Source organism: Lycium ferocissimum, unplaced genomic scaffold (genome assembly GCF_029784015.1).
Source record: "Lycium ferocissimum isolate CSIRO_LF1 unplaced genomic scaffold, AGI_CSIRO_Lferr_CH_V1 ctg3460, whole genome shotgun sequence".
Classification (NCBI taxonomy): domain Eukaryota; kingdom Viridiplantae; phylum Streptophyta; class Magnoliopsida; order Solanales; family Solanaceae; genus Lycium; species Lycium ferocissimum.
Window position 1 is genome coordinate 40862 of NW_026725406.1, and position 25993 is coordinate 66854.

General features: G+C 35.8%; 2 protein-coding genes, 1 long non-coding RNA gene and 1 other non-coding gene across 5 annotated transcripts; 3 read left to right on the plus strand and 1 right to left on the minus strand.

Moving 5' to 3' along the window:
- Positions 1-765: 765 nt before the first annotated feature.
- On the plus strand, positions 766-9570 carry LOC132044071 (polyubiquitin-like). 2 transcript variants are annotated; one of them, XM_059434561.1, is made up of 3 exons: positions 1426-1972; positions 2036-3105; positions 8091-9570. In XM_059434561.1, exons 2-3 carry the CDS (start codon positions 3076-3078, stop codon positions 9225-9227), a joined length of 1167 nt encoding a protein of 388 aa, XP_059290544.1. In that variant the 5' UTR covers positions 1426-1972; positions 2036-3075; the 3' UTR covers positions 9228-9570. The 2 variants fall into 2 exon arrangements, with proteins under 2 accessions (XP_059290543.1, XP_059290544.1); XM_059434560.1 differs by lacking the exons at positions 1426-1972; positions 2036-3105 and adding an exon at positions 766-869.
- A 976-nt stretch (positions 9571-10546) lies between these two features.
- On the plus strand, positions 10547-16617 carry LOC132044067 (polyubiquitin-like). The gene is made up of 2 exons (XM_059434556.1): positions 10547-10702; positions 15510-16617. Exons 1-2 carry the CDS (start codon positions 10664-10666, stop codon positions 16404-16406), a joined length of 936 nt encoding a protein of 311 aa, XP_059290539.1. The 5' UTR covers positions 10547-10663; the 3' UTR covers positions 16407-16617.
- Positions 16618-21377: 4760 nt separating this feature from the next.
- LOC132044068 (uncharacterized) lies at positions 21378-22635 on the plus strand. The gene is made up of 2 exons (XR_009412020.1): positions 21378-21721; positions 22013-22635. It is a non-coding gene; the product is annotated as an uncharacterized LOC132044068 (long non-coding RNA).
- A 1069-nt stretch (positions 22636-23704) lies between these two features.
- Positions 23705-23776, minus strand: TRNAQ-UUG (transfer RNA glutamine (anticodon UUG)). The gene has a single exon. It is a non-coding gene; the product is annotated as a tRNA-Gln (tRNA).
- Between the last annotated feature and the right edge of the window lie 2217 nt (positions 23777-25993).

The following is a 25993-nucleotide window of genomic DNA, read 5'->3' on the forward strand; positions in this document are numbered from 1 at the left end:
CTCTTAAGTATGTACTTTACGGTTTTAGCCCTTTAAGTTTGTTAACAGTTCACGCTTTTAGTCTCCGTCAAATATTTAATAATTTATGTTAATTAGATTTAACGGAAACAATGGATTTAACTATAAACACTAAGAAAGTCCCATCAAATCCTAGCATATGCAATACAAAAAAAATGCACTAGACACTTATATAAAAAGATATAATATAGCAAAAATTACACCTTAAAAAGCTGCACCAAACTCTAAAAATAAATCAAAAATACGGAAACTACAAAAATTGTACCTCTAAATATGAGCTCCGCCTAATTTCCCTTTTTCTATAATTCCCGTTAAGTCTAATAAATATAGTTTGGTAAATATCTGACTGAGACTAAAAGTGTTAATTTTGGAGTTAATGGTCAAAAACACACCTGAACAATCACTTTACGCGATTTTCACATCTCAACTATTAATTATTCCACTTTTCTATAAACTATCACCATTTATGTATTGAAACATACCTCGAAGATGATTAGGTCAACTATCGGTTCTTCCCTTTTCCTACTTGAACTATCACCATATACTCAATTAGGTGTGTTTTAATTAATATATAGATGGTGATAGTTTAGGTAGAAAAATAAAATGATTAATAGTTAGGGTGTGAAACTCACAAAAAAGTGAGAGTATAGGTGTGTTTTTTTCACCATTATCTCTATTTTTGACAAACATGAAGGACCAAAACCGTTTAACTTTATAAAAAGGACTATTCTCTAATTTACTATATATAGAAACTTGGTAGCTTCTCTTAAACGCACTAGGGAGCATTAAAGCGTTGCAAAGGATCAATGGAGAATCACACGATAAAAAATGAAACTGAAGAAGAAGAAGAGGTTAGTTTGTTACATTCATGTGTCTCTTATATATGTGTCTATATATATATATATAATATATCCTATGTATCCAAGAAAGGAAACTGTTTTTTTGGTTATTGGAAAGTCTGATTTTTTTTTATTTTTTTTTTGTGTGTGTGTGTTGTTTATCTTAGATAATGAAATAGCACAAGTATTTATGTGACACTTTGTTACGATCGTGGTAGAGGAATTAGGGATTTTACTCGAATTGGGAATTAGTCAGCTGAATTGGGAATTATTCAATTGTGCACATGTGTAAAGACTTGACACATGAAAAATTGAAATTTACATACCAAGAACTATATGAAAAATACTATAAGTATATATGTGTGTGTGTGTGTGTACATACATACCCAGTGTCATCACAAATGGGGTCTGGGAGGGTAGGATGTACGAAAACCTTCTTCGCTACCTTTGTGGGGTATATTATATATAGGAAGACTGATTTTTATGATACTTTTTTTTGGTATTGTTTATCTTAGATGATGAAATCGTACAACTGTTTTGAAGGACAGGCATGTTTTACTATTTGTATCCCAATTTATGTGACGCTTTTCGCTTTTTGAGAGCAGTTTGACTAATCTTCGAAGCTTTTAAAACTAAAATTTACATATTCAAAACTATACGATAAATATTATATGTTTTGATTTTTCTCATGTCAATACATGTTGGTCAAAGTCCATATAGTTTGAATCTTGATAAGCGAAAAGTGTCACATAATTTGGGACATAAGGAGTATTAATTTTAATTGATTCCAACTCTCCGCTTTTTGCATCAAACACACGAATATTCCCAGTATTGGCTTTTGTTTTTGGTGCGTGATGCAAATATTCCTTGAGCCCTAAGAGGGCAGAAACCCGTACCCCTCAAATGAGTATGCGGTGCAAGCTAGAATTAGTCGGGCCAGTGTGTTCCAGATACTAGATGGTCTTTTAGAATATTTTCCATGTCCTACCCGCATGTCCATGTTTGATGAGATTGCAGTCTCCCCTGGTTCCTGCCAGTGACGGAGCCAGGAATCTAACAAGGGGATTCAAAAAAAATGTAAACTTGCATAATGAGTGAATAATGTAAGTATCAAGGTGGTTCAACAATATATATGTGTATATATATATATATATATATATATATATGTAAGTATCAAGGTGATTCAACAATATATATATCTATATATATATATATATACTTTTACCCTATTTGTAGAGTGTAATTGTTGGACGAAGCCCTTCAATATACTTAGCTACGCCACTGCCTCATGTGTTGGCCCCGTGCTCAAACTATACCATTGATACTAAAGTTTCTTAGTTTAATTGGAATTTTGATTATTATAGTACTAAATTCAAATATGTTTTGTACTTTTAATTTCCCATGAATCGTGTGCTTCGGTTCAAAGAAGCGTACACTTCATTTATCGCTTTTAGCTTTAAGCCCAATGGAACTTGTCGCTTCTTTGCACTTTTCGCTTTTAAAAACAGTGGTAAAATGAAAACGTAAAGAAAAAGTGGTGAACTTCTGTATGAATGGAGTTGTTTCAGTGTACATATTTCCCTTTGTTCTTTTGCTAGATAGCGGAGGGCCAGAATTATTTTCCTTAGCTCAACCTTGATTTTGATCACATTGTATATGGTTCAGTTTATTGGCAGTATTCCAAATTTAGCTTTCTAACTTCGATCAATAAATGCTCTTTCCTTCTAGTTTTCATAGCTTGAGATATCTTAGCAGCATTTTAGAGGATATTTTCAAGCTTCTTTATGCACAAGACAAGTAAGATGTGATTGACATATATTGCATGTTTTACTTGTATAGTTTGTTTCAAGTGCTATTTTAGGGACTTCAAGAAGTGTTTTAGATGATCTCTTTTTAGTATGTTGGATGACTATTTTAGTGTGTTGGATGACTATCTATTGCTAATTTGCTATACTGATAGAAAGCAGAGGCAAGATAAACTTCATGTGATTTAACCGTTGTGAACTTTCTTAGGCTGATATGGTATTGAGGTTGAGGTAATTGCTGCAGAGCTGCAGGAAGTAGAACCTTTGGCATAATTAGTCTATGTTACTCGGACTCTTCACTTTCGGTGCCGCACTTGTGTCGACACGACATGGGTGTGGGATCCGTACCCGATCTGGTCAACCGATTTTGGATACTTTGACCAAAATCAACGTAGAAATTCTGGACAGATTCAATGATTTCTTTAATCAAAACTAAAGCTAAGGTGAAATTGAAGAAAATGGAATACCTTGTATATAAAAATCTCTCTATCACTCTGTTTCCTTTTATCTCCTTTGGGGATTCTCCTCTTGATCAATATTTTTTCCTCGAGTTTTCCACATAATATTCCATAATTTAGGTTTTATAACTCTATTTTTAGATATTTGAATTTTTTAGCCGAATCCCTGCACCCGTATCCATAACTGGATCTGTATCTCCGAATGTTAAAATTTAGATCATGAAGGATCCGACATCTAGATCCGCACCCGTATCGGACACCCGCACCCGAGTCCAAGTAACTTAGTAATTAGTAGTGTGGACTAAAAGGGTTGTTAAGTTAGCTAATTTGTTATAAAGTTAGCAGTTAGGCCCTTTATCTTTTACACTTTAGTCCATTGGTTGTATTCCCTTTTATTTAATCCCCACTCTATCACGTGGCTTGAGTGGATGAAGGGTATATTACTATTTCATGTGAAGTCTTCAATGGATATTCTCTTAGCTTGTTCTAAATTCTCTTCTTTTTGTTTCTTCTTATTGCTTTCACTTCGTATTCTTCTCCAATCTACATCACGGGTATCAGAGAGCTTTCCTGCTCTATGGGAGTTCAGCTGAAATTAAGGAGGTATTGTGTTGTCTAGATCAAATGGCCATTGACATAGCTAACTTCTATGTGCTTCAAAATCAACTGGAATCGGTGAATGAGAGATTGTTTTAAGAGTTCAAACTAATGACTGAAGATGGAATGGAGTAGGCCATTCCTGGGAAGAGTACATATATGAATTGTCTGAATAAGTGTATGGAAGGTGTACCAACATTCTGCAAAGACTAAATATTGCGCCACATCAATAGGTAGTCAGAACAATAACATCTTAGATATGTCTCCAGACACCTATTTAATAACCTCAGTCTGCCCTTCAGACTGAGGGTGATAAGCAGTAGAAGTGCTCAAGGTCACCGTGTATAGCAAATGACATAGTTTACTGGTTAAGGTTGGGTCTGTGTCACTCACAATATCTTCAAGTAGCCCCTGAAGTTTGAAAATCTGCTCCATAAACAACTTGGCAATATCCATAACAGAGTAAGGATGAGATAATGCCACAACATGTGCATATTTGATCAGCCTGTTTACTACCCAATTCACTTCCTTCCCCTTGGATTTTGGCAGTCCTTCAATGAAGTCCGTACTGATGCTACTCGAGGCCAATGTTGGAATCTGAAGTGGTTAAAGTCAAGTAACCCAGGATAAGCAGACTTGTCATACTTGCTCTTGTGACAAGCCTCACACTTTTTAACATAGTTCTCCACTTTATCCCTCAGTCTTTCCAATAGAAAAGGGCAGCAATCTTCCTATAGGTATGATCAATCCCCGAGTGACCTCTAATGACAAAATCATGCCACAGTTTCATGATCTCCTTCCTTAGGAAGGATCAGACCCACTACTAACTTCCCATGCTCCCTAAGTTGTTGATTGATAAAGGAATAACCCTTGATCTCCTTCTTAAGGTTACAATGGATCAACTCTATTAACTCAGAATCAGCACTCCAGCTATCTATTATAGTGTGCAGCAACGTTGCTCGGACTCTCCAGAAATGCACCCGTGTCAGATCCTTCAAAAATACACTATTTTTGGAGGATCCGACACGCACCCGTCGATATTTTTGAAGAGTCCGAGTAACATAGGTCTGCAGCACTTCTGTTCTTACTGAGGACAAAGTGAGAGCAACCAACTCAATTGCTGGAATTCTAGATATGCATCAAGCAACTTTGTTTTCTTTTGCCCTTTTTATACTCAACCTCAAAGTCGTATTGCATCAGCTTAGTGATCCACCTTAGTTGTGCTCCTGTAACTTCTGCTCCAACAGGAATTTCAAAGCCTTCTGGGCAGTCTTAACAATGAAATGTCAGCCAGTTAGGTATTGACCTCGTCTTGTCACAGCCATCACTAGAGCTAGCAATTCTTTATCATACACAGACATGGTTTGGTGTTGTTGAGATCTATGTTGCTTGGGCTCTTCAAAACTGTTGTGGGTGCTTGTCGAATCCTCCAAAAGTAGTGGATTTTTGGGGATCCGACACGGGTGCTATAATATTTTTGGAGAGTCTGAACAACTTAGGCTGAGATAACCCCTTGCTCAGGTATTCAATAGGCTGCCTTTTTTACATAATTACAGGTCCAATATCCAAATCACAAGCATTAGTTTCCACAGCAAAAACCATGTTGAAGTCTGGCAGGAATAGCCCTGGTGCAGAGGTAAGGCTTCTTTTAAGATCTGAAAAGCCACCGTTGAATTCGCAGACCATCTGAAATTATCTTTCTTTAACAAATCAGTTAAGGGCTTGACCATATTCCTTAACGAACCTTCTGTAGTACCCTGCCAGCCCAAGGAACCCCCTTAGTTGCTTAATATTGGAAGGTCGTGGTCACTGTTATACTGCTAGAATCTTCTTGGGGTCAGTAGAGACTCCTGCAACTGAAATATGGTGACCAAGATACTCTACACTTGCTGTAGCAAACTGGCATTTGGACTTCCTAGCATAGAGGTGATGGTGCAGCAACAATCCAAAAGTGATCTTCAAATGTTCCACATGCTCCCTTAAACTATTGCCGAAAATAAGTAAAAAGGGCAGCCCGGTGCACTAAGCTCCTGCTATGTGCGGGGTCCGGGGAAGGGCCGGCCCACAAGGGTCTATTGTACGCAGCCTTACGTTGCATTTCTGCAAGAGGCTGTTTCCACGGCTCGAACCCGTGACCTGCTGGTCACATGGCAGCAACTTTACCAGTTACGCCAAGGCTCCCCTTCATTGCTGAAAATAAGTATGTCATAAAAAACAAAAAACAAAAAACAGAATAAACCTCCTTAGATTTTCCTTGAAAATATGGTTCATCAAATCTTGGAAGCTGTAAGAAGCATTGGTTAAGACTAAAGGCATAAACAAATACTCATAATGCCTTGATTGTGTTCTAAAAGCAGTCTTGTAGATGTCAGTTGGTGCTTTCCTTATTTGATGGTACCCCAGACCTGAGATATATCATGGAATACACCTGTGACACCCCAACTCATCAAGCAGCTCCTCAATGCAACTATGTTGTACTAACCCTTGAGATGCAGTTCCTGTACCATATTTTAAGAAGTAAAGAACAATTAGTTCATAAGGACCACCGTTGTATAACTACTCAGACAGAAACTATTGGTGATTCTACGTTAGCTCTAAAGTAAGGAGACCACTTAAAAACTCTCATCGGATAAGAAAAGATATACCAGATAGAGCTCAACCAAGTCCATTTATGAGAATGCTAAATCATCACATCATTTGAGGAAGTAGCCATGGAAGATTGGGTCTGTATGGCTTCCTGGAGTTGAGAGATCTTCCTTCAGCCTTGAAAGTATGTTGTTGCTTTAGCGCGAATTTAAAGCGGACTCCCCATTCATTAGATAGAGAAGATCACCAAGATTTCGCGATCAGCTGCCGAATTTATTCCAATTCCAAGAGCTTGGATCGAACCGTATTCCATGAATATGATATCTATCTAGTGTGATGTATGGAATATATGATAAAGGTGGATTATTGATTGGCATTAACCTTAGGCCCTTGCGCAGAGAAATAAATTAATACTTTCTACTAGAGCTCAATAACATCTTTCTGCAGTGGGGAATACCTGTATGGTATTGCATTAACTGGGTTGCACCCTTCCTTCAGAGGAATATGATGATCAAAGGGCTCTCTGAAAGGTGGCAACCGCTCTGGTTCATGGAACACTGCTTCATATTCTTGCAACACTTGTGGACCTCAGCTGGTTCTTTATCCTGCTCTTGCTTTTCTTCCCATCAGACCATGAAAATTGAATATTGTCGCCCTTGGTTTTTTGTAATGAAGCAGAATCAACCAACTTCAACTGGTGAATGACTCTTTGCTGTGATAATATCTTCCCTTCATGTTCAAACTTCATAGTTAACCTTTTGAAGTTAAACAAGATATCTCCTAAATTACTTAGCCATTGTACCCTCAAGACCATGTCACAAGTGCCCAAAGGTTGCAGAACGAAATCATCCCTGAACACAGTGCCTTGTAAGAGCCACCCCACCCCTCGACAAATCCTGTTATTGGCACGAGTTACCATCTCTACCAAACTGGCATCCAACAGCTCACATAGAGCTACCTTCCATCCTATTTTAGCTACTAATTCACTGTCAAAGAAGTTATGAGTAGATATTGTGTCTATTAAAATATTGAGGGACCTCACACATGCCCAGGTTGATATTTCGCATCATAAATAAAACAAATCCCCTTGTCTTTCTTCTCACTTAATTCAGCTGGAGTTAGTCTCCTCCTCCTTGTTCTGTCACCCACAGTAGTTTGGACAGACTTAGGAACATAGGTAGTTGGGTAGTTAAACGCTTAGCATATGTGCAAGTCTGTGCTGTAAGGCTTGAGGTATGATATTTAGGTTGAGGTAATTGCTGCACAACTACGGCCTGCGGGAAGTAGTACCTTACACTTATTTAGTAATATGGAATAAAGGGGTTGTTAAGTTAGTTAACTAATTACAAAGTTAACAGTTAGGCCCTTTATCTTTTTACGCTTGAGTCCATTAGTTGTATTTCCTTTTATTTTAATTCTGACTCTATCATGTGGTTTGAGTGGATGAAAGTATATTTAACGGAGTACTGTTTCATTTGAAGTCACCAATGGAAATTATCTGAGCTTGTTCCTAAACCCTTTTCTCTTATTTTCTTCTTATCGCTTTCAATTCATATTCTTATCCAATCTACATCACATAGACACGATACAATAGCATTGTTGATGGCATGATTTTCCGCATGAATTGCATGTTCCACTCTTTTTGTTTGTGCTTTAGAGTGTCTTTGTTGGATGGCGTTTATGATTGTTAACAGAGTTAAATACCTTTTTTTCACTAAAACTGATTGCATCTATTAATCTTGGATGGACCATATTCTGCTTTTGTTGGTTTTGGTATCCTCTTGCAGATAACTATATACTTGAAGGTCAGTAAAACAGTCGCTTTAAAAGTTAAGGAATCAGATAGTATTGGCAAAGTCAAATCTTTATTACATGATAAGGAGGGTATACCGGAACGTCTTCAGCAGCTATTTTCAAAAGGTATTCAGCTTATGGACGAACAGAAATTAGTCGATTACGGCATTATCAAGAACTCCACCCTTCATGCTTATGTCGACAATTCAGTCCCGAGGATATTTCTAGTGAAGAGACCCTATGCTGGAGGTGCAATTACGGTTTATTCAAGGATTTGTGATACTATCCAGGATGTCAAATTTAGGATCGGGGCCAAAGAAGGAATAAAATCAAACGACTTCTCTCTTATTCATGGTGGAAAGTTTCTTGAAGATGACAAAACCTTAGCTTTTTACAAAATTGACGGTGGATCAACCCTTCACATGGTTCTCAAACCGAGAGACAAGTTGCTTATTTATGTGGAAATGCCAAAACCTGAAATTGTACAAATAGAAGTCAACACTGCCTTAACTGTTCGCGACATTAAAACAGTTATAGAGAGCAAAGTTAGCCACTCAATGGATGATATGGATCTGTTTCTGGGGAAACAGGAACTGGAAGATTCAAAGAAATTATATCAGTATGATATCGACGAAGACTGCTTCTTACAGGTGAAGCCCCGAACAATGCAGATCCTTATCAAGAAATGGAGTGGTGGAAGTATAATGCTAGACGTGCACAGCCACACCTTGGTCGAGAATGTCAAGGGCATGCTTCTAAAGAAGCTAGGAATACCGGTTCATCTGCAAAAGCTTGTGTTTGAGGGAAAATTTCTAGCTGATTCCCGGGATTTAGCTAGCTACAATATTAAAAAGCACTCAAATGTCTTTTTGGATTTTCGTTGTTGCAATGCTACACGCATCCAGAAGGACCCATTATCTAATATTAAGAGTTACCAACAGATAAAGTTATGTACCATTAAAGGTGTGATTTCCAGTGCTACCTCCGTTGCTCATTTGAAAACGTTGATCAGGGATGAACTAAAACTACATGTGAAGGAACTATTACTAGGTGGCAAGCTTTTGGACAGCTTATGTTGTCTTGGTGAGTATGGAATTACAAAGAATACAGAGTTGCTAATTGCTTGCTGATTGTTCGGACAACTTAATTGTGTCGTATATAAAGACTGAAAGTGCCAGTTGTTGCTGCAATTTTCGCAAACATGTTCATATTTGGAAGATGGTGAACTTTTGTTGTTGTAGATCTTCTTAGAATACATAGTCAGCTGGATGTCTTTGAAACTGAAAACCAATGCAATGGTGTTCCTTTTTTTTTTTTTTTCCTTTTATCTGCTGTTTTTGCCTCACTGTATGAGTCACTTTCTTTTGGTTTTGTGATAGTAATATGCTTTGACGGGTTTGTTGAATCCATCAACCAAAGGCGGAGTCAAAAACTTTAGTTTATGGGTTTTTGAATTACAATTTTTTTTGCTTACTAGGTTCTTAATATTTGATAAATTATTTATACATATTAAATGATTGTTTAACACAAATACACGGTTTGAGCATAAGCTATTGGGTTCTGTCGAATTTGTAACCATGCAGGCTCTGCCCCTACCATTGACTAGTACTCCTTTTGTTCTAGTTTAAGATACTTTCTTTTTTAGTCTGTGTCAAAAATTTACTATGTAATTTTACTTTCTTTCTAGTTTATCCTTAATCACATGATTTTATAACAACACGAAATTCATGGCATGTTGAAGGTAACAGGTTTCAATTTTTTTTCCCCCTCAAACAAGTACTTTGTAAATTATTTCAAAAACTTGAAGGTTTTTGTTCGAATTCATGTTGAAAATTAGGTACTTTTAATACTCATAATTGATGTATCAACCAAAAAATACAATCTCAACATTCAACATAATATAACATCGATCCACGAGTGTCACCACCAATCACAATCCAAGGACACCAAAGTTATACAACTATTCAAAATTACAGTTAATTACATAAAGACTCGAAAAACTGGTTAAAATATCCCAAGACTGACTAGTGGAGCAAACTCTAGTATTATAATGTCCAAAATAGCCTTTTTTTTTTGTTGCGCGGATTGGCCTTCAAAGGCATTGGTTTTTAATTTTTGTCCCTCAATTGTTGGTCTTTAGTTTTTGTCCTTCGTTCAAAAGTGACCTGAAAATACCCCGAAGTTTCGGGTCCGAATCTCCGTTTAGTCAAAAATTAAAAAATAAATTTATAAGGCAAAGTTACCTGCCTTATAAATTTTGATTGAACTGATTAAAAACAAAGGAAATTTTTAAGCCAAAGGCAAAAGTTAAAGATTTTCAATTTGATGGATAAAAAATTAAAGACCACCCCGAAATAATGGCATTCGTGCGAATAGCCCCAAAATAGCATAACGAAATGGTTTAACAAAATAATAAAGAATACTGCCCACACGTGTTGACTAAACTCATTTTAAACTTTTAATTTAAAATATAAGGTTTGAGAAAAAAACAAAATTAGAATTTCTTCTTCGATTTAGTAACTTTTCTCGAAACTCACAAGGGAACATTCAAGGTTGCAAAGGATCAATGGAAAATCGCACGAGAATAAGTGAAACTGAAGAAGAGGTTAGCTTGTTATGTCCATGAGTCTTTTTTTATCTGTGAATATAATATAATTTGTATAGATATGAATTTTTTATTTTTTGAGTATTGTTTATCTTAGATGATGAAATAGTAACAAATGTTTTGAAGGACAGCATAGTTTTTTATAACTTCCTTAATTAATTGATTCCCACTCTCCGGTTTTTGCATCAAACACGCTGGCTGAATATTTTATGTGAACGTCACACTTTAATCATTTATGATGATCCCTCCAAACAAGCGCAAGCTTATCACTAAATGGTCTCTTCTATTACAAAAAGACCACCCGGTCGTGAAAATTATCCAGGAGATGTTTTTTATTTGCATTCAGGCCTTTGGAAAGAGCCGCTAAATTAAGTTCTAGTTTAGGTGAAGGAAGTACGACCGCCTTTCCAATAGTTGAAACACAATTGGGAGATGTTTCGGCTTATATTCCTATTAATGTAATTTCCATTATTGGTGGACGAATCTTCTTATCCGCCGACCTATTCAATTCTGGAATCAGACCTGCTGACGCGAATATTCCTTGAGCCCTAAGAGGGGAGAAACCCATACCCCTAATATGAGGTCTATGCGGTGCAAATTGGAATTAGTTGGGTCAGTGAGTTCCAGATACCAAATGATTCCCGAGGGCCTAGCATCTTTGTCGTGTCCTGCCTGCATGTCCATGTTTAAGATCGTAGTCTCCCTTGGTTCATGCCAATGGCGGCAAAGCCAGGAATTCTAACAAAGGGATTCAAAAAAATGTAAACTTGCATAATAAATGAATAATGCAATTATCAAGGTGATTCAACAATTTATATATATATACACCAAAAGAATTACTTTTACCTTATTTGTTGAGTGTATTGGTCTGCTAAGTCTTTTCCCTGCCTTACCTTGCCCCATACTCACACTATTCTGGTGCTATGCCTATATTTTGGTTTGACCCCAATGGGGTCCCGGTTGGAGAAGAATGAGTCTCCATGGGTCGTTAATGTGGCAGATGTATATTATACTTTGATGCAGAGTTGGGTAGCGTGGGGTAGGTGGAGGGCTAGGGGTACATGATTTCCTTAAATTAGTTCGTCTAATTGAAATTTGATTATTATCATACCGAATTTTTCACGCAATGCGAAGCAAGGGGCTACCTGCTTCACATGCAAAGTCATGCCTTTGGTGAATCATGCGCTTCAAAAAATGATACGCCGAGTAATCCCAGTGAGAAGCAATGGAGTCTTGAATCCCATCTTTGAGATGTTGGATTAATCTTGACATTATTCTACATTTGATACTGAAATTAGTTAAGTGTAATTGAATTGATTATTATAGTACTAAATTCCAATATGTTTAGTACTTTTAATTTCCCATAAACTTGGGTTCAAAGAAGCGTGCGCTTCACTTATCGCTTTTAGCTTTAAGCCTGATGGAACTTGTCGAATGACCATATCCCTTAATAAGCCTTCTGTTGTACTCTTCCAGCCCAAAGAACCTCTTTAGTTGCTTAATATTGGAAGCCCTGGCCATTGTTGTACTGCTAGAATCTTCTTGAGGTAAGTAGAGACTCCTGAAACCGAAATATAGCGACCAAGATACTACACACTTGCTGTAGCAAACTGGCATTTGGACTTCCTAGCATAGAGGTGATGTGCAGCAACAATCTAAAAGTGATCTTCAAATGTTCCACATGCTCCCTTAATATCTTGCTGAAAATAAGTATGTCATAAAAAATAAAAAAAATAAAAAAAGAATAAACCTTCTTAGGTTTTTCTTGAAATAATGGTTCATCAAACCTTGGAAGCTGTAAGAAGCATTAGTTAAAACAAAAGGCATAACCAAATACTCGTAATGCCCTGAGTGTGTTGTAAAAGCAGTCTTGTAGATGTCACTTGTCGGTTCGTGCTTTCCTTATTTGATGGTACCCAGACCTGAGATCTATCGTGGAATACACATATGACCCCCTAGCTCATCAAGCAGCTTCTCGATGCAACTATGTTGTACTAACCCCTGAGATTGCAGTTCTTGTACCATCTTTTGAGAATTGTAGAACAATTAGTTGATAAGGACTACTGTTGTATAACCATTCAGATAGAAATTATTGATGATTCTGTATTATCTCTCAAGTAAGGAGATGATTAAAAACCCTCATCAGATAAGAAAAGATATATCGGATAGAGAGCAACCAAGTCCATTTTTGAATGAGAAGGCTAAATCAGCACCTTATTTGAGGAAGTAGCCATGGAAGATTGAGTCTGTGGGGCTTCTTAGGGTCGAAAGATCTTCCTTCAGCCTTGAAAGTATGCTGCTTCTGTAGCGCGGATTTAAAGTGGACTCCCCATTCACTAGATGGAGAAGATCACCAAGATTTCACAATCCGCTGCCGAATTTATTCCAATTCAAAGAGCTCGGATCGAATCGTATTCCATGAATATGATATCAATCTAGTGTGATGTATGGAATATATGACAAAGGTGGATTAATGATTGTCATTAACCCTAGACCCTTGCCCTGAGAAATAAACTCGAGCTCAATAACATCCTTCTGCACTAGGAAATACCTATATGGTCTTGCATTAACTAGGTTGCACCCTTCCTTCAGAGGAATATGGTGATCAAAGGGTTCTCTGAGAGGTGGCAACCCCTCAGGTTCTTGGAACATTGCTTCATATTCTTGCAACACTTGCTGGACCTCAGCGGGTTCTTTATCCTGCTCTTGCTTCCCCTCCTCATTTCTGTTCTTCCGCTCACTTGGTATGACTCTACAACAACATACCCACTGTGATCCCACAAGTGGGGTCTGGGGATAGTGGGGTGTACGCAGCCCCTACATTTGTGGGGTAGAGAGGCTGTTTCTGATAGAACCTCGACTCAAGAAAAACGTTTTATAAAACAGGTTTGAAGAAAATACAAGAACAAAGAAGCTGAGATGAAAAATATGAAAGAAAAGGCTAACCAATGTAAAAGAACAACAATAGTACTACTGTTGGAGTCAGTTGGTATGACATTAACCATGAAAATTGAGCAGTGTCACCCTTGGTTTTTTTTTTTTTTTAATGTAATGAAGCAGAATCAACAACTTCAACTTGTGAATAACTCTTTGAGTGATAATATCTTTCCTTCATATTCAAACTTTATAGTTAACCTTTTGAAGTTAAACAAGATCTCTTTAGAATTACTTAGCCATTGTACCCTCAAGACCATGTCACAAGTGCCTAAAGGTAGCAGAACGAAATCAGCGCTGAACACAGTGCCTTGGCACAAGTTACCTTCTACCAAACTGGCATCCAACAGCTCACATAGGTCTACCTTCCATCCATTTTAGCTACTTTCAAAGAAGTTATGAGTGGATATTGTGTTTATTAGAATATTGAGGGACCTCTCGTGGCATTATTCAGCCTCAAAGTAGTATAGCATCTGTACTATTGACAACATTAATGGAAATTTCACAGGGATCAGCCATCTCCTGCAAATTGTGCAATTCTTCGCCCTCTTTCACCCTATTCCTTACTCCTTTCATTCCAGCAAAAACCAGTTGTGCCCTGGCTATACACACATGTCCAGGTTGATATTTCGCATCACAAATATAACAAATCCTTTATTGTTACTTAGCTTATATTGCATGGTAATACTTCTAAAAATAATCGTTGTTGTTACATAGGCTTTCCTTGAGCCAAGGGTCTATCGAAAACAGCTTCTCTACCTCCACAAAGTAGGTGTAAGGTTTGCGTAACACTACCCTCCCCGAACCCGACTTGTAGGATTACACTGGGTATGTTGTTGTTGTTGCTGCTGTAAATATAACAAATCCCCTTGTCTCTCTTCTCACTTAATTCAGTTGGAGTTCATCTCCTCCTTGTTTTGTCACCCACAGTAGTTTGGACAGACTTAGGAAGATAGGTAGTTGGGTAGTTAAAGGCTTACCATATGTACAAGTCTGTGCCGAAACGGTTGAGGTATGATATTGAGGTTGAGGTAATTGCTGCACAACTATGGCCTGCAGGAAGTAGTACCTTAGGCTTATTTATTAGTATGAAGTAATGGGGTTGTGAAGTTAGTTAACTAATTACAAAGTTAAACAGTTAGGCCCTTGATCTTTTTATGCTTGAGTCCATTAGTTGTATTTCCTTTTATTTTAATTCCCAATCTATCATGTGGCTTGAGTGGATGAAGGGTATATTTAATGGAGTATTGTTTCATTTAAAGTCATCGATAGAAATTCTCGTATTTGTTCCTAATTCTCTTCTCTGGGTTTCTTCTTATTGCTGCTTTCAATTCATATTCTTCTCCAATCTACATCATAGAGATGATACAATATCATTGTTGGTGGCATGAATTTTCCCCACAAATTGCATTCTCTACTCTTTTTGTTTGTGCTTTAGAGTGTCTTTGTTTGATGGTGTTTATGATTGTTAACATAGTCACTCCCTTCGTTTCAATTTATATGTCTTAGTTTGACTGGGCACAAAGTTTAAGAATGTAAAGAATACTTTTGAATCTTGTGGTCTTAAACTAAAGCTATGTATAACGTAGCAAAATGCTCCTTAATCTTGTGGTCTTAAACATGCCATGTGGAATATTGGAATTAAAGAGATGCTAAATTAGGAAAGAGACATTCTTCTTGAAACAGGCTAAAAAAGAAAGTAAGAAAAGTTGAAACGGAGGGAGTAAATATCTTTCTTTCACTAGAAATGAATGCGTCTTTTAATCATTTTGCAGCAAGACATCTTAATGCTTAAAATATAATTATTTTTCTATGAAAATTGCACCATTATGAACCATATTTTGCTTTTGTTTGTTTTGGTATCCTCTTGCAGATAACCATATACTTGAAGGTCACTAAAACAGTCACTTTACAAGTTAAGGAATCGGACAGTATTGGCAAAGTCAAATCTTTATTACATGATAAGGAAGGCATACCGGAATGTCTGCAGCAGCTATTTTTAAAAGGTAATCAGCTAATGGATGAACAGAAGCTAGTCGATTATGGCATTACCAAAAACTCCACCCTTAATGCTTATGTTGACGATTCAGTCCCGAAGATATTTTTGGTCAAGCGACCCTATACTAGAACTGCAATCACGGTTTATTCAAAGCTTTCCGATACTATCCAGGACGTCAAATATAGGGTTGGGGCCAAAGAAGGAATAAAATCCAATGAATTCTCTCTTATTCATGATGGGAAGTTTCTTGAAGAAGACAAAGCCTTAGGTTTTTACAAAATCGATGGTGGATCAACCCTTCATATGGTTTTCAATCCTAGATACAAATTGCTTACTTCTGTGGTAATGCCAAAACCTGAAATCGTACAAATAGAAGTCAACCTTGCCTTAAATGTTCGTGATGTTAAAACAATTATAGAGAGCAAAGTTGGCCACTCAATAGATGATATGGATCTGTTTCTGGGAAAACAGAAACTGGAAGATTCGAAGAAATTATATCAGTATGATATCGACGAAGACTCCTTGTTACAGGTGAAGCATGCAACAATACAGATCTTTATCAAGAAATGGAGTGGTGGACTTATAGCGCTAAATAATCTGCGGAGGGATGACTTGGTCAAGAATGTGAAGGGCATGCTTGTAAAGAAGCTAGGAATACCAGTTTATAGGCTAAAGCTTGTGTATCAGGGAAAATATTTAGATGATTCACGGGATTTAGCTAGCTACGATATCGGAAAGGACTCAATTTTGCATTCTGTATTTTCGTTTTAGAAAGGACTCACATGTCTTTTGATATTTACGGAATATCTTTGTCTTGACGACTATGGAATTACAAAGGACACAGAGTTGGTAATTGGAAGACGGTGAACTTTTTCTGTTTTAGATTTTAGTATACCTAGTCAGTTAAATGATTTGAAACTGAAAACCAATGCACTGGTGTTCTTTTTTTCCTGTTATCTGCTGTTTTTGCCTCTCTACATAAGTCACTTTCTTCTGCTTTTACGTAGTGATGTGCTTTGACAGGTTTGTTGAATCAACCAAGGGGGAGCCTGGATTTTTAATTTATGGGTTTTGAATTACATTCTTTTTTTTTCCCGCTTACTAGGTTCTAAATAGTTTATGTGTTCTGAGTCGAGGGTCCATCTCTCTACCCAACAAAGGTAGGGGTAAGGTCTGGGTACACTTACCCTCCCAGACCCAACTTGTGGGATTTTATTGTGTATGTTGTTGTAGGTTCAGAATAAATCATTTATACATATTAAATAAATTTTTAACACAAATATAGGGTTTGAATATAAGCTCTTGACCAGAATGCAATGCTGGTTCTACCCCTGCCATCAACCAGTACTCCTTTTATTCCAGTTTAAGATACTTTCATTTTTAGTCTTTTCCAAAAATTGACTATACAACTTTATCTTTCTAGTTTACCCTTAACGACTTGATTTTATAACCTTACGAAATTCATGGCCTGTTTAAGATCACAAGTTATAAATGTGTTTTTTTTCCTTGTACTAATACTTTCTACCTACTTTCAAATGAGTACATTTTATTTCAAAAAAATTGACGGAGGTTTATGCGAATTCACATCAAAATTAGGTACTTTTACTCCTAATCCGAAATCTTTCACATTATTCATGTATCAACCAAAACATACAATCTCAACAATCAACATATGTAACATCCACAAGTGTCACCGTGCAGGGGGGAGGGGCCATAAATATTTTTCCTCATTGATTTTGAATTTTTTATCACATTGTATATGGTGCAGTTCATTGGCAATACTCTAAATTCAGCAAATTATTAATTCTTCGACCAGTAAACGCTCTCTAATTTCTTTCTAGTTGGCCGGTGTTTATGATTGTTAACACAGTTTAAATAAATACCTTTCTTTGTTAACATCATAATAATAAGTTAACCTTAGTATCTCAAGATATCAAAGTCAAGCTTTATTGTTTATGATTAATTGTTGCCCATCAATGAGGTATTAATTAAGTTAGTTTTAAAAGGCATAAAAGTATAGCATTATGAGATTACTTAATCTGTTCACATTTTACTTTGAGATTTAATATTTTTCTATAGTAAATGTAGGTTGCTCTGATGAGAGTACATTCATAATCACATATAAATTTTACACTGTATATCTAATTTTCAATACAATAAACCAAACGGCCTTATAAAAAATAATCCATGATTACAAACCCAACAATATTAATCTCTGCATTACAAACCCAACGTAACTTCTTTTTAAGCCTCCACCCAAAAAGAAACTAAAAAGAATTTTGACAAGTATATGCTGTAAAATGTATTAAGACCTCCGTAATCTAATTCCTGTAATTGGTTATAATGAGGGAAAATTCAAATTTAGGCAGTTCAAGCTCTTCTTTCAATCTTAAATGCTTCAATATTTGTATTACGAGGATTCATCCTAGCTGTCAACCTACCGCAACTCTCCTCCTTTATTCGGATTTGAGACAGTAATTTTAAATGCTTCTATATCTATATTTCGAGGACTCGTCATAAATTGACAAGTTTTACGCTGGCTGTCAACTTACTACAACCGCCCTCCGGAATTTCAAATGCTTCAATCCAAAAAAAGGAAGAAAAAACTATAAAGAATTTTGATAAGTATTAGCTATAACATGTGCTACTTACCCCAGTTTAACCATAATCTGATTCATGTAATCTTGTTACTGAGAAAGGTGCATGCATAAATTCAACTGTTGTTGCACCACTTCTTCTCTTTTCTTATTAATTTTCACCCTTTCACTATTGCTTTTTGTGTAATTTTAATTTGTAGGAGAATTCAAGCTTTGCAAAAGATGGAGCCAAGCATGAGAACTGCTGCTGAACAAGAAGATGAAGAGGTTAGCTCCTTATACAAATGTCACCTTTTTTTTCCTTTTTTTTTTATTTTTTTAAATTGTGAATTTGTTTTTTTTTTTTTTTGTTTTTTTTGGGTGTTTGAATCTTAACCGATGAATTAGTACTCCATGGGTCGTTTGGTTGGAGGGATAAGGGATACCAATCCGGAATAAAATGTTATTCCGCGTTTGATATTAGGTATTAATTAATCCTGGGATAAATTTTGTACTATAATGGTGAGATTAGCTATTATGTATAGAAGGCGGGATAGCTACTCCCATGGATATCCCAACCGATCGATGAGACTTGTCTATCCCATCCTGGTAACCAAACGACCGAGTTTTAAGAAGGTGAACTTGTTTATATGTACTTTTTTATATTTAGTTCTCTTTTTGCATCAACATGTAAATGTGGTTGTGTTTTGTTCTTTTTAATTCTTTTTTTCTTCGTCGAAAGATCTTATAGTGGCTGGTGGTAGGGCATTCGTTGGATGTGTAATTTGTCTGAATTCTTTTCTGGGGGATCATACGGCGGATCCAAGAGTTGAACTTTATGGTTCAAAGTTCAGGATTCAACCGTAATTCATTTGTTTTATTGGGCCCGAAATCAATTATTTGTACTAGTTTAGTGAACTTTTTAACACATATACAGAGTCGAAGCTAAAGGTATTAGGTTCAGATGAATCTATAACTCATTTAGGAGATCGAGTTTGGAATTCTACCATAGTCCCTTCGATTTACTCATATGTAGGGTTTGAGTGAAAGCTAGCAGGGTGTGATCAGAACGCATGAACATACACATCGATATGTCCCTCTCTCAGTAGAGGTGGGATTTAAAGTATATAACCAAGAAAAAGAAAGGGAGTTGGTCGTCAGTCAACATAAAGTATATGACAGATCCAAAAATGAAGTTCCATAACTTTTAATTAGCTACCAAATATCCTTCTGCTGTCAAATAAAAAACTGTTTTGTATCGAACAGATTATTTCAGGTCCCATAATATAAAAAATCCAATATACATTTTCCGGAATATATCCCGGCATCCAGAACTTAGCTGATAGTCCTTAAAATCAATGTTGCTCTGACTCTTCAAAAATGTCGACAGGTGCGTGTCGGATCCTCCAAAAGTAGTGCATTTTTGGAGGATAGACACAGGGGCAGCAGCATATTTAGAAAGTTTGAGCAACATAGCTTAAAATAGCTCTAACATGGGACCTATATATGTACATTAAAAGATGTGATTCTGAAAGGAAAAGAAATGGACTACCTACAAACTTGTAAAGATCAACCATGTCCATTGCCGAAAATTGATAACCCTTGTAGATCTTGCAACTGCAACATACCCTCTTTAATCCCACAAGTGGAGTCTAGGGACCCTTGTAGATCTTGGAACCATTAATTATTTGATACCAAGCGAGAAGGTAGGTTTCTATATATCCGAAAGAAGCCATATATGGTCAAGAAAACTATACTTGTAGAAAAGAAAAGAATTTCTAATTTAAGTATCTCTGAGTATCCTCCTAGAACTTTAATGTTGAATTTGAGCAAATGGAGTCTGAATCGTAATCTAACCTGAGATAATTAGGCTTAAGTACGCCTCCTCATAAATGATCTCCATTTCTGCCTCTGAATGGAAATAATTCCAATTTCTTGTTATTGTAATCAAGATGGATCACCCTTGCACGATCAAACATATATATAAGGCCTTTCTTCTTCACCTTTATTGTAGTAATGCTATTTTCAGTTTTATCTTAGTGCATATATATGAGAAAAAAATCGTCATTTGCCTCGTTACTTCTTTCTTGTCAGATTCTAGAAACCATTAAGGGGAGATGTCGATTGTGGATCCCACGTCATATTAAGTCGTTTTAAGTCATAATCTTCTCTCAATCGCTCTTAGGTATTCAAAAGTGGAAAATAAACTGCTGCTCGAGGTTCTATATATCTTTCTTCCTTCAAGTAAAAAAACAATGGTATGCTCACAGACCTGTTCGGAGGAAGATAATTAATCATTAGAACTCTCGTCTGCCCTCTTGAACATTCTTGCTTATTAATTAGGAGCTTACTACTTTTGTACTAAAATCAAATTGGCAGACTTAAAGTATGTACGTCTAAAGGTAAAAGTTATAGGAAGTTTTAATGGATTATACCTACCAAAAGAATAGTTAGCTGCTCTTCATTTGTTCAATGATTGCTAGAAGTAGTTGGAAAAGAAGATGTGAAACTAGACTTGAAATATCAGGTTTGTAGAAGCTGTTAAACGTGGGCAGTATGCTCAAATCTTGGAGGACAGCTGCAAATGGGAATGAAAAGGGAAAAGACGACGAGGTGCTTCTTTTAGAATAACAACATATGAGGGATCAGGCTCCTTGCCAGAGCTTATAAAAATATTGGAAATTCTGGTGTATGAGGCTGGAAGAGGATATATATAAATATTGTATCATATATTGACCTTTTGCCAAATTATCTTCTTCTTCATAGGCGAACTATATATGGCATAAAGAGATCATCCAATTTCCCTTCCTGCTGACATTAACTGAGCAATCTAGGGCAGCAACTTGCTAATTTAGCCTGATAACATTCCACAATTTCAAAAACCTTTACTATTCACATACTATTTAGTCATCGAATGTATTTCATGATATCCGTACATCCTTCTACGCTTTAATTTGTGGTGTAGAGTGTCTGTTGGATGATGTCTATAATTGTTAACATTGTTTAATTACCTTTCTTGCAATATGCATCTATTAAATATTTTGCAGCAATTCATGCTAATGCTTAAAATTTAAATTTTTGTCACCATTATGACCATATCTTGCTTTTGGTATCCTCTTGCAGATGACTATATACTTGAGTCGGTAAAAACAGTCAAGTTAGAGTCGGTAAAACAGTCAAGTTAAACGTTAAGGAATCAGAAAGGATTGAAAATGTCAAAGCGTTGCTACATGATAAGGAGGGCATACCGGTATGTCATCAGCAACTGTTTTCAGAAGATAATAGGTTAATGGATGAACGGAAGCTGGTTGATTATGGAATTTGCAAAAACTCCACCCTTCATACTTATGTGGAAGATTTAGTGATCGTTGATTTTATTATATGTAAAGAGATCGTATGCTGAAGGCGCAATTACGGTTTATTCAAGGATTTACGATACTAAGGATGTCAAATCTAGGATTGCTGCCAAAGAAGGAACAAACTCGGAAGAATTCTCTCTTATTCATGATGGTAAGTTTCTTGAAGATCACAAAACCTTAGCTTTTCTCGATATTGATGATGAATCAACCCTTCATATGGTGCTCCATCCTAGAGACAAGGTTCATATCCCTGTTGTAATGCCAACGTATGAAATCGTACAAATAGAAGTCAAAGCTACCTTATTTGTACGCGATGTTAAAACAGTTATAGAGAGCAAGCCAGTACTCGATGGATGATATGGATCTGTTTTTGGGAAAACAGAAGCTGGAAAATCACAAGGAATTATATCGGTCTGAAATCATAGAAGACTCCCTCTTACAGGTGGTACCGGGAACAATAAGATCTTTGTCGGGAAATGTAATGGTGAGAGTATAATGCTAGACGTGCACAAGCACAATTTAATAAAGGATGTAAAGGGCATCCTTCTAAATAAGCTAGGAATACCAGTTCATCTGCAAAATCTTATGTTTGCGAGAAAATGTTTAGCTGATTCCCGGGATTTAGCTAGCTACAATATTCACAAGGAGTCAATTCTGTATTTGGTCCTACACATGACACCCAACGTCGACAACGCCAGATGAAATTATGTTCAGTCATAGTTGTGGCAAATTCTCTTACCAGCTCAACCCCCCTTGCTCATTTGAATAAGTTAACCGCGAACGAAGTAAAACAACCCGTGAAGGAACTAATCGTAGGTGGCACACTTGTGAACTTCTCTCTCTATCTTGATGACTATGGAATCACTGGAGTTGGTCCTCGTGTATTGAGTGCTTTGGCCTACTTGTGTCATATATACAAAGACAGCAAGTTGTCCGCTGCATCGCTTGTGAACATGTTGTTTTTGATATTTGGTATGCTATGAACTTTTGTTGTTTTAAAATCCTCTTGGATTACCTAGTTGCATGCATGGACCAAAGTAACATCGAAAACCAATATTGGACCATTGTTTTAATGTGCTTTTATCAGGGTTGTTGAATCAATCTATTTCATAATACGAAAATCATGATTAGAAGTTCCTTAACTTGTTTAATTTGCTTTTCAAATTCTGTTGAATCCCTCTATTTGATTTCAAATGTCCTTAAATATGTCTAGGTTTTTTCTTTACCTTATCTACGCTATTCGATAGTCGGATTACTGAAGCTTCATTATCAGTTTTATTTGGAATGAACTATATGTTCCTCTACCAGAGCTGTAAATAGAGTTGTTGAGTCTGTGAAAAAGAACGTAAGGTTTGAAGTGCGTCCTTAGTACTCCACACTATTACTATTCCGATTAGTGGAGCTCCATTATCAGGTTGGTTGACAAGTATTATTTGGAATGAATTGTATATTTTTCTACCAATAGAGTTGTAACTTGTTGAGTCGAAAAAAATGGACAGAAGGTTTAAAGTCCGATCGTCCTTAATACTCCATCCATCCTATTTTATATGATACTGTTACTATTTGGGGGTCAAAAGCTTTTCTTTGACTACCATTTCCTCGAACTCTTTTTAAGATAAACTAAGAAGAAAGCAAGCAAAAGACTACATATTACATACTTGATCAATTAAATAAGACAACTAAACAGAGGAGTCGATAATCTAGACTCCAGAGGCTTTGCGATGTGAATCCCGAGAAATATAGAGAACTCATAGTACTTTCCCGTTTTTGTTGTATAATGTTGGCATGAGATAAATTTTAATAAAGGATCATGATCACTAAAGATTCATACAACCGACTCTAACTTATTCGGAAGCAAAGCCTGTTTCTTGTATTGTTGTTTGCAATATGAATCTCATAAATATCCCTTGAGGCTGCTAAGTGTAGGAAGACTTAAAGCTCCTTTTGGACTAATGATAGTCTTTGCAATTTTGCCATGTTGATTTAGAAATAGTTTACAATCAATGCTGAAACAAAAAGAAAAAGATTAAAAGTAAACAAATTAAAAATACAAAAGTAACATACCTCCTTTTCTTTTTGTATTAATATTGGTTGCTTTAATAGGCAGTTAAGAGAAATGTAAAATGAAATAGAAAGGTCCTACCGGGAGTCGAACCCAGGTCGCTGGATTCAAAGTCCAGAGTGCTAACCACTACACCATAGAACCTTATCACATCGAGAGTAAAACAAGATTCTTATTTTATTCAGAGATAATGGTTAAAAACACACATGAAGTATCCTTTTTTGTGAGTTTTACTATCACCAATTATTTATTTAAAAAGCATATCTAAACTATTAAGTGTTTTCGTTTCCTACCTGAACTATAACCAATTATTTATCGAAACACACCTCGACTACTATCAGATGGTGCTGGAAACTCACAAAAAAATGATACTTCATATATGATTTTTTTACCATTACCTCTTAACTTTTTTAATTTTCCAATTAATTCCTTTAATTATCCATTTGGAGTGCCATTTGGCACCAATTTTTATAATTTGCTACATAAACGGCACCAATTTTTAAACAAAGAGAATGTATACCGTACACCATCATATACTACTCGAGGTGTGTTTTGATATATAATTGGTGATAGTTTGGGTATGAAACGCAAACACCTGATAGCTGAGGTTGGAAATGCGTAAAAAGGTGATACTTCATGTGTGTTTTTAACCATAATCTCATTATATTAAGTCATGTTTGTCATGATTCAATTTTCAGATGGCACCTAATGAGCTACTATTAATTAGGTGTTTAGCACTATAACGCAATCTCTTAATTCAAGAATAGAACCATAGCGCAAATAATAATCAAAATCTCTCAAATAACATCGGAAAGAGTATAAGTACGAAATAATATAAAGTCGATCCATAATCCACATACATAATTAAAGAGCATCTAAACTTTAGAATAATTTAATTGTGAAAGGAATCCTTATAGTGATGACAATGTGTATAGACATCTTTCGTCTGTTAGTCTTCTTGTAACTTAACTGTATAAAGCAAATTGCATTCCATGTGTGTAAAAAAACAAATATGAACCAACCGTGTTTGCAAAAATTGACACCCTCGCTAATTCCATGTTTGCAAAACAACTTATGTAACATTAGAAAAGCTTTGTTCATAAAGATACAACAACATACCTAGTATAATGTCATAAGTGGGGTTTAGGAAGAGTGCAGTGTAACTTACCGATACAAAGGTGTTCTACAAGAAAAACACTATTTGTTTTTACAAGGTTAAAATTATTTTTTATGTATATATAGGTAGATAGCGTGTAAAGTTTATTTTTTATATTTTGAACCCTCGATTGTTTCTATCTTTATGAGGTAGCTTGCGATAGACTCTCGAGTAAAGAAGGTCATCTTTTAAAACAATTTGAAAGAAAAGCATAAAGATAAAATTAAAGCATCAATTTCATAAGGATAAAATCATTAATTTGAATTCCAACAACTAAAATCAATAATCCATTTTATACACATCAATTAATTAACCCCAACTATAGTAGAAATCAAGTTGTCCACCAGAAAAGAGATACAACCCATCTGACCTAGCATGCCAACTACACAAATGCTTTTTTTGATCACAAATAGCATTATAATTGTTATAATCAAACACATAGAAAAAACCTTTCTTCTTGTACTCATTAGTGTGCATTTCACACGTTGCTAATGTTGGCTTAATATTAACATCAACATTATTCCATCTAATATGTGAACCTGGCTGGAGTGTTGTTGGCGGAACATCTTTTTCTTGTGATTTACACACTAAAATCAATGGATCTTTCAAATCATTAATCACTTGCCATGACCAAATTTCTGCTTTTACTACTACTATTGTTGATGATTTTAGTAGTAGCACTAGTAGAATAAGGAAGTTGATGTGTGGTTTGAGAGGAGGTTTCATGGATCTTGATTGTCTTTTTTTTTTTTTTTTTTTTTTTTTTTGCCTTTGTAATGTTGTATGTTCATTTTTATGGTACATGTTTAGAGATTTTGTGATGATTCACAATGAATGAAAAATAATTAAGATGGGATCTTAGTAATTTGGACGGTGTGAAAGTCGTTAAAGTTTTTGACACACGTATTAAGGAAAACGTATTAATTATAAGGAATATTTGGGTAAATTATTATGATTATGACTTAATAACTATATGCCTTTGTAATGTTGTATGTTGATTTTTATAGTACATGTTTAGAGATTTTGTGATGATTCACAATTAATGGAAATTAATTAAGATGGGATCTTAGTAACATGGACGGTGTGAAAGTCATTAAAGGTTTTGACACACCTATTAAGGAAAACGTATTAATTATAAGGAATATTTGGGTAAATTATTGTGATTATGAGTAATTAATAACTATATGCCTTTGTAATGTTGTATG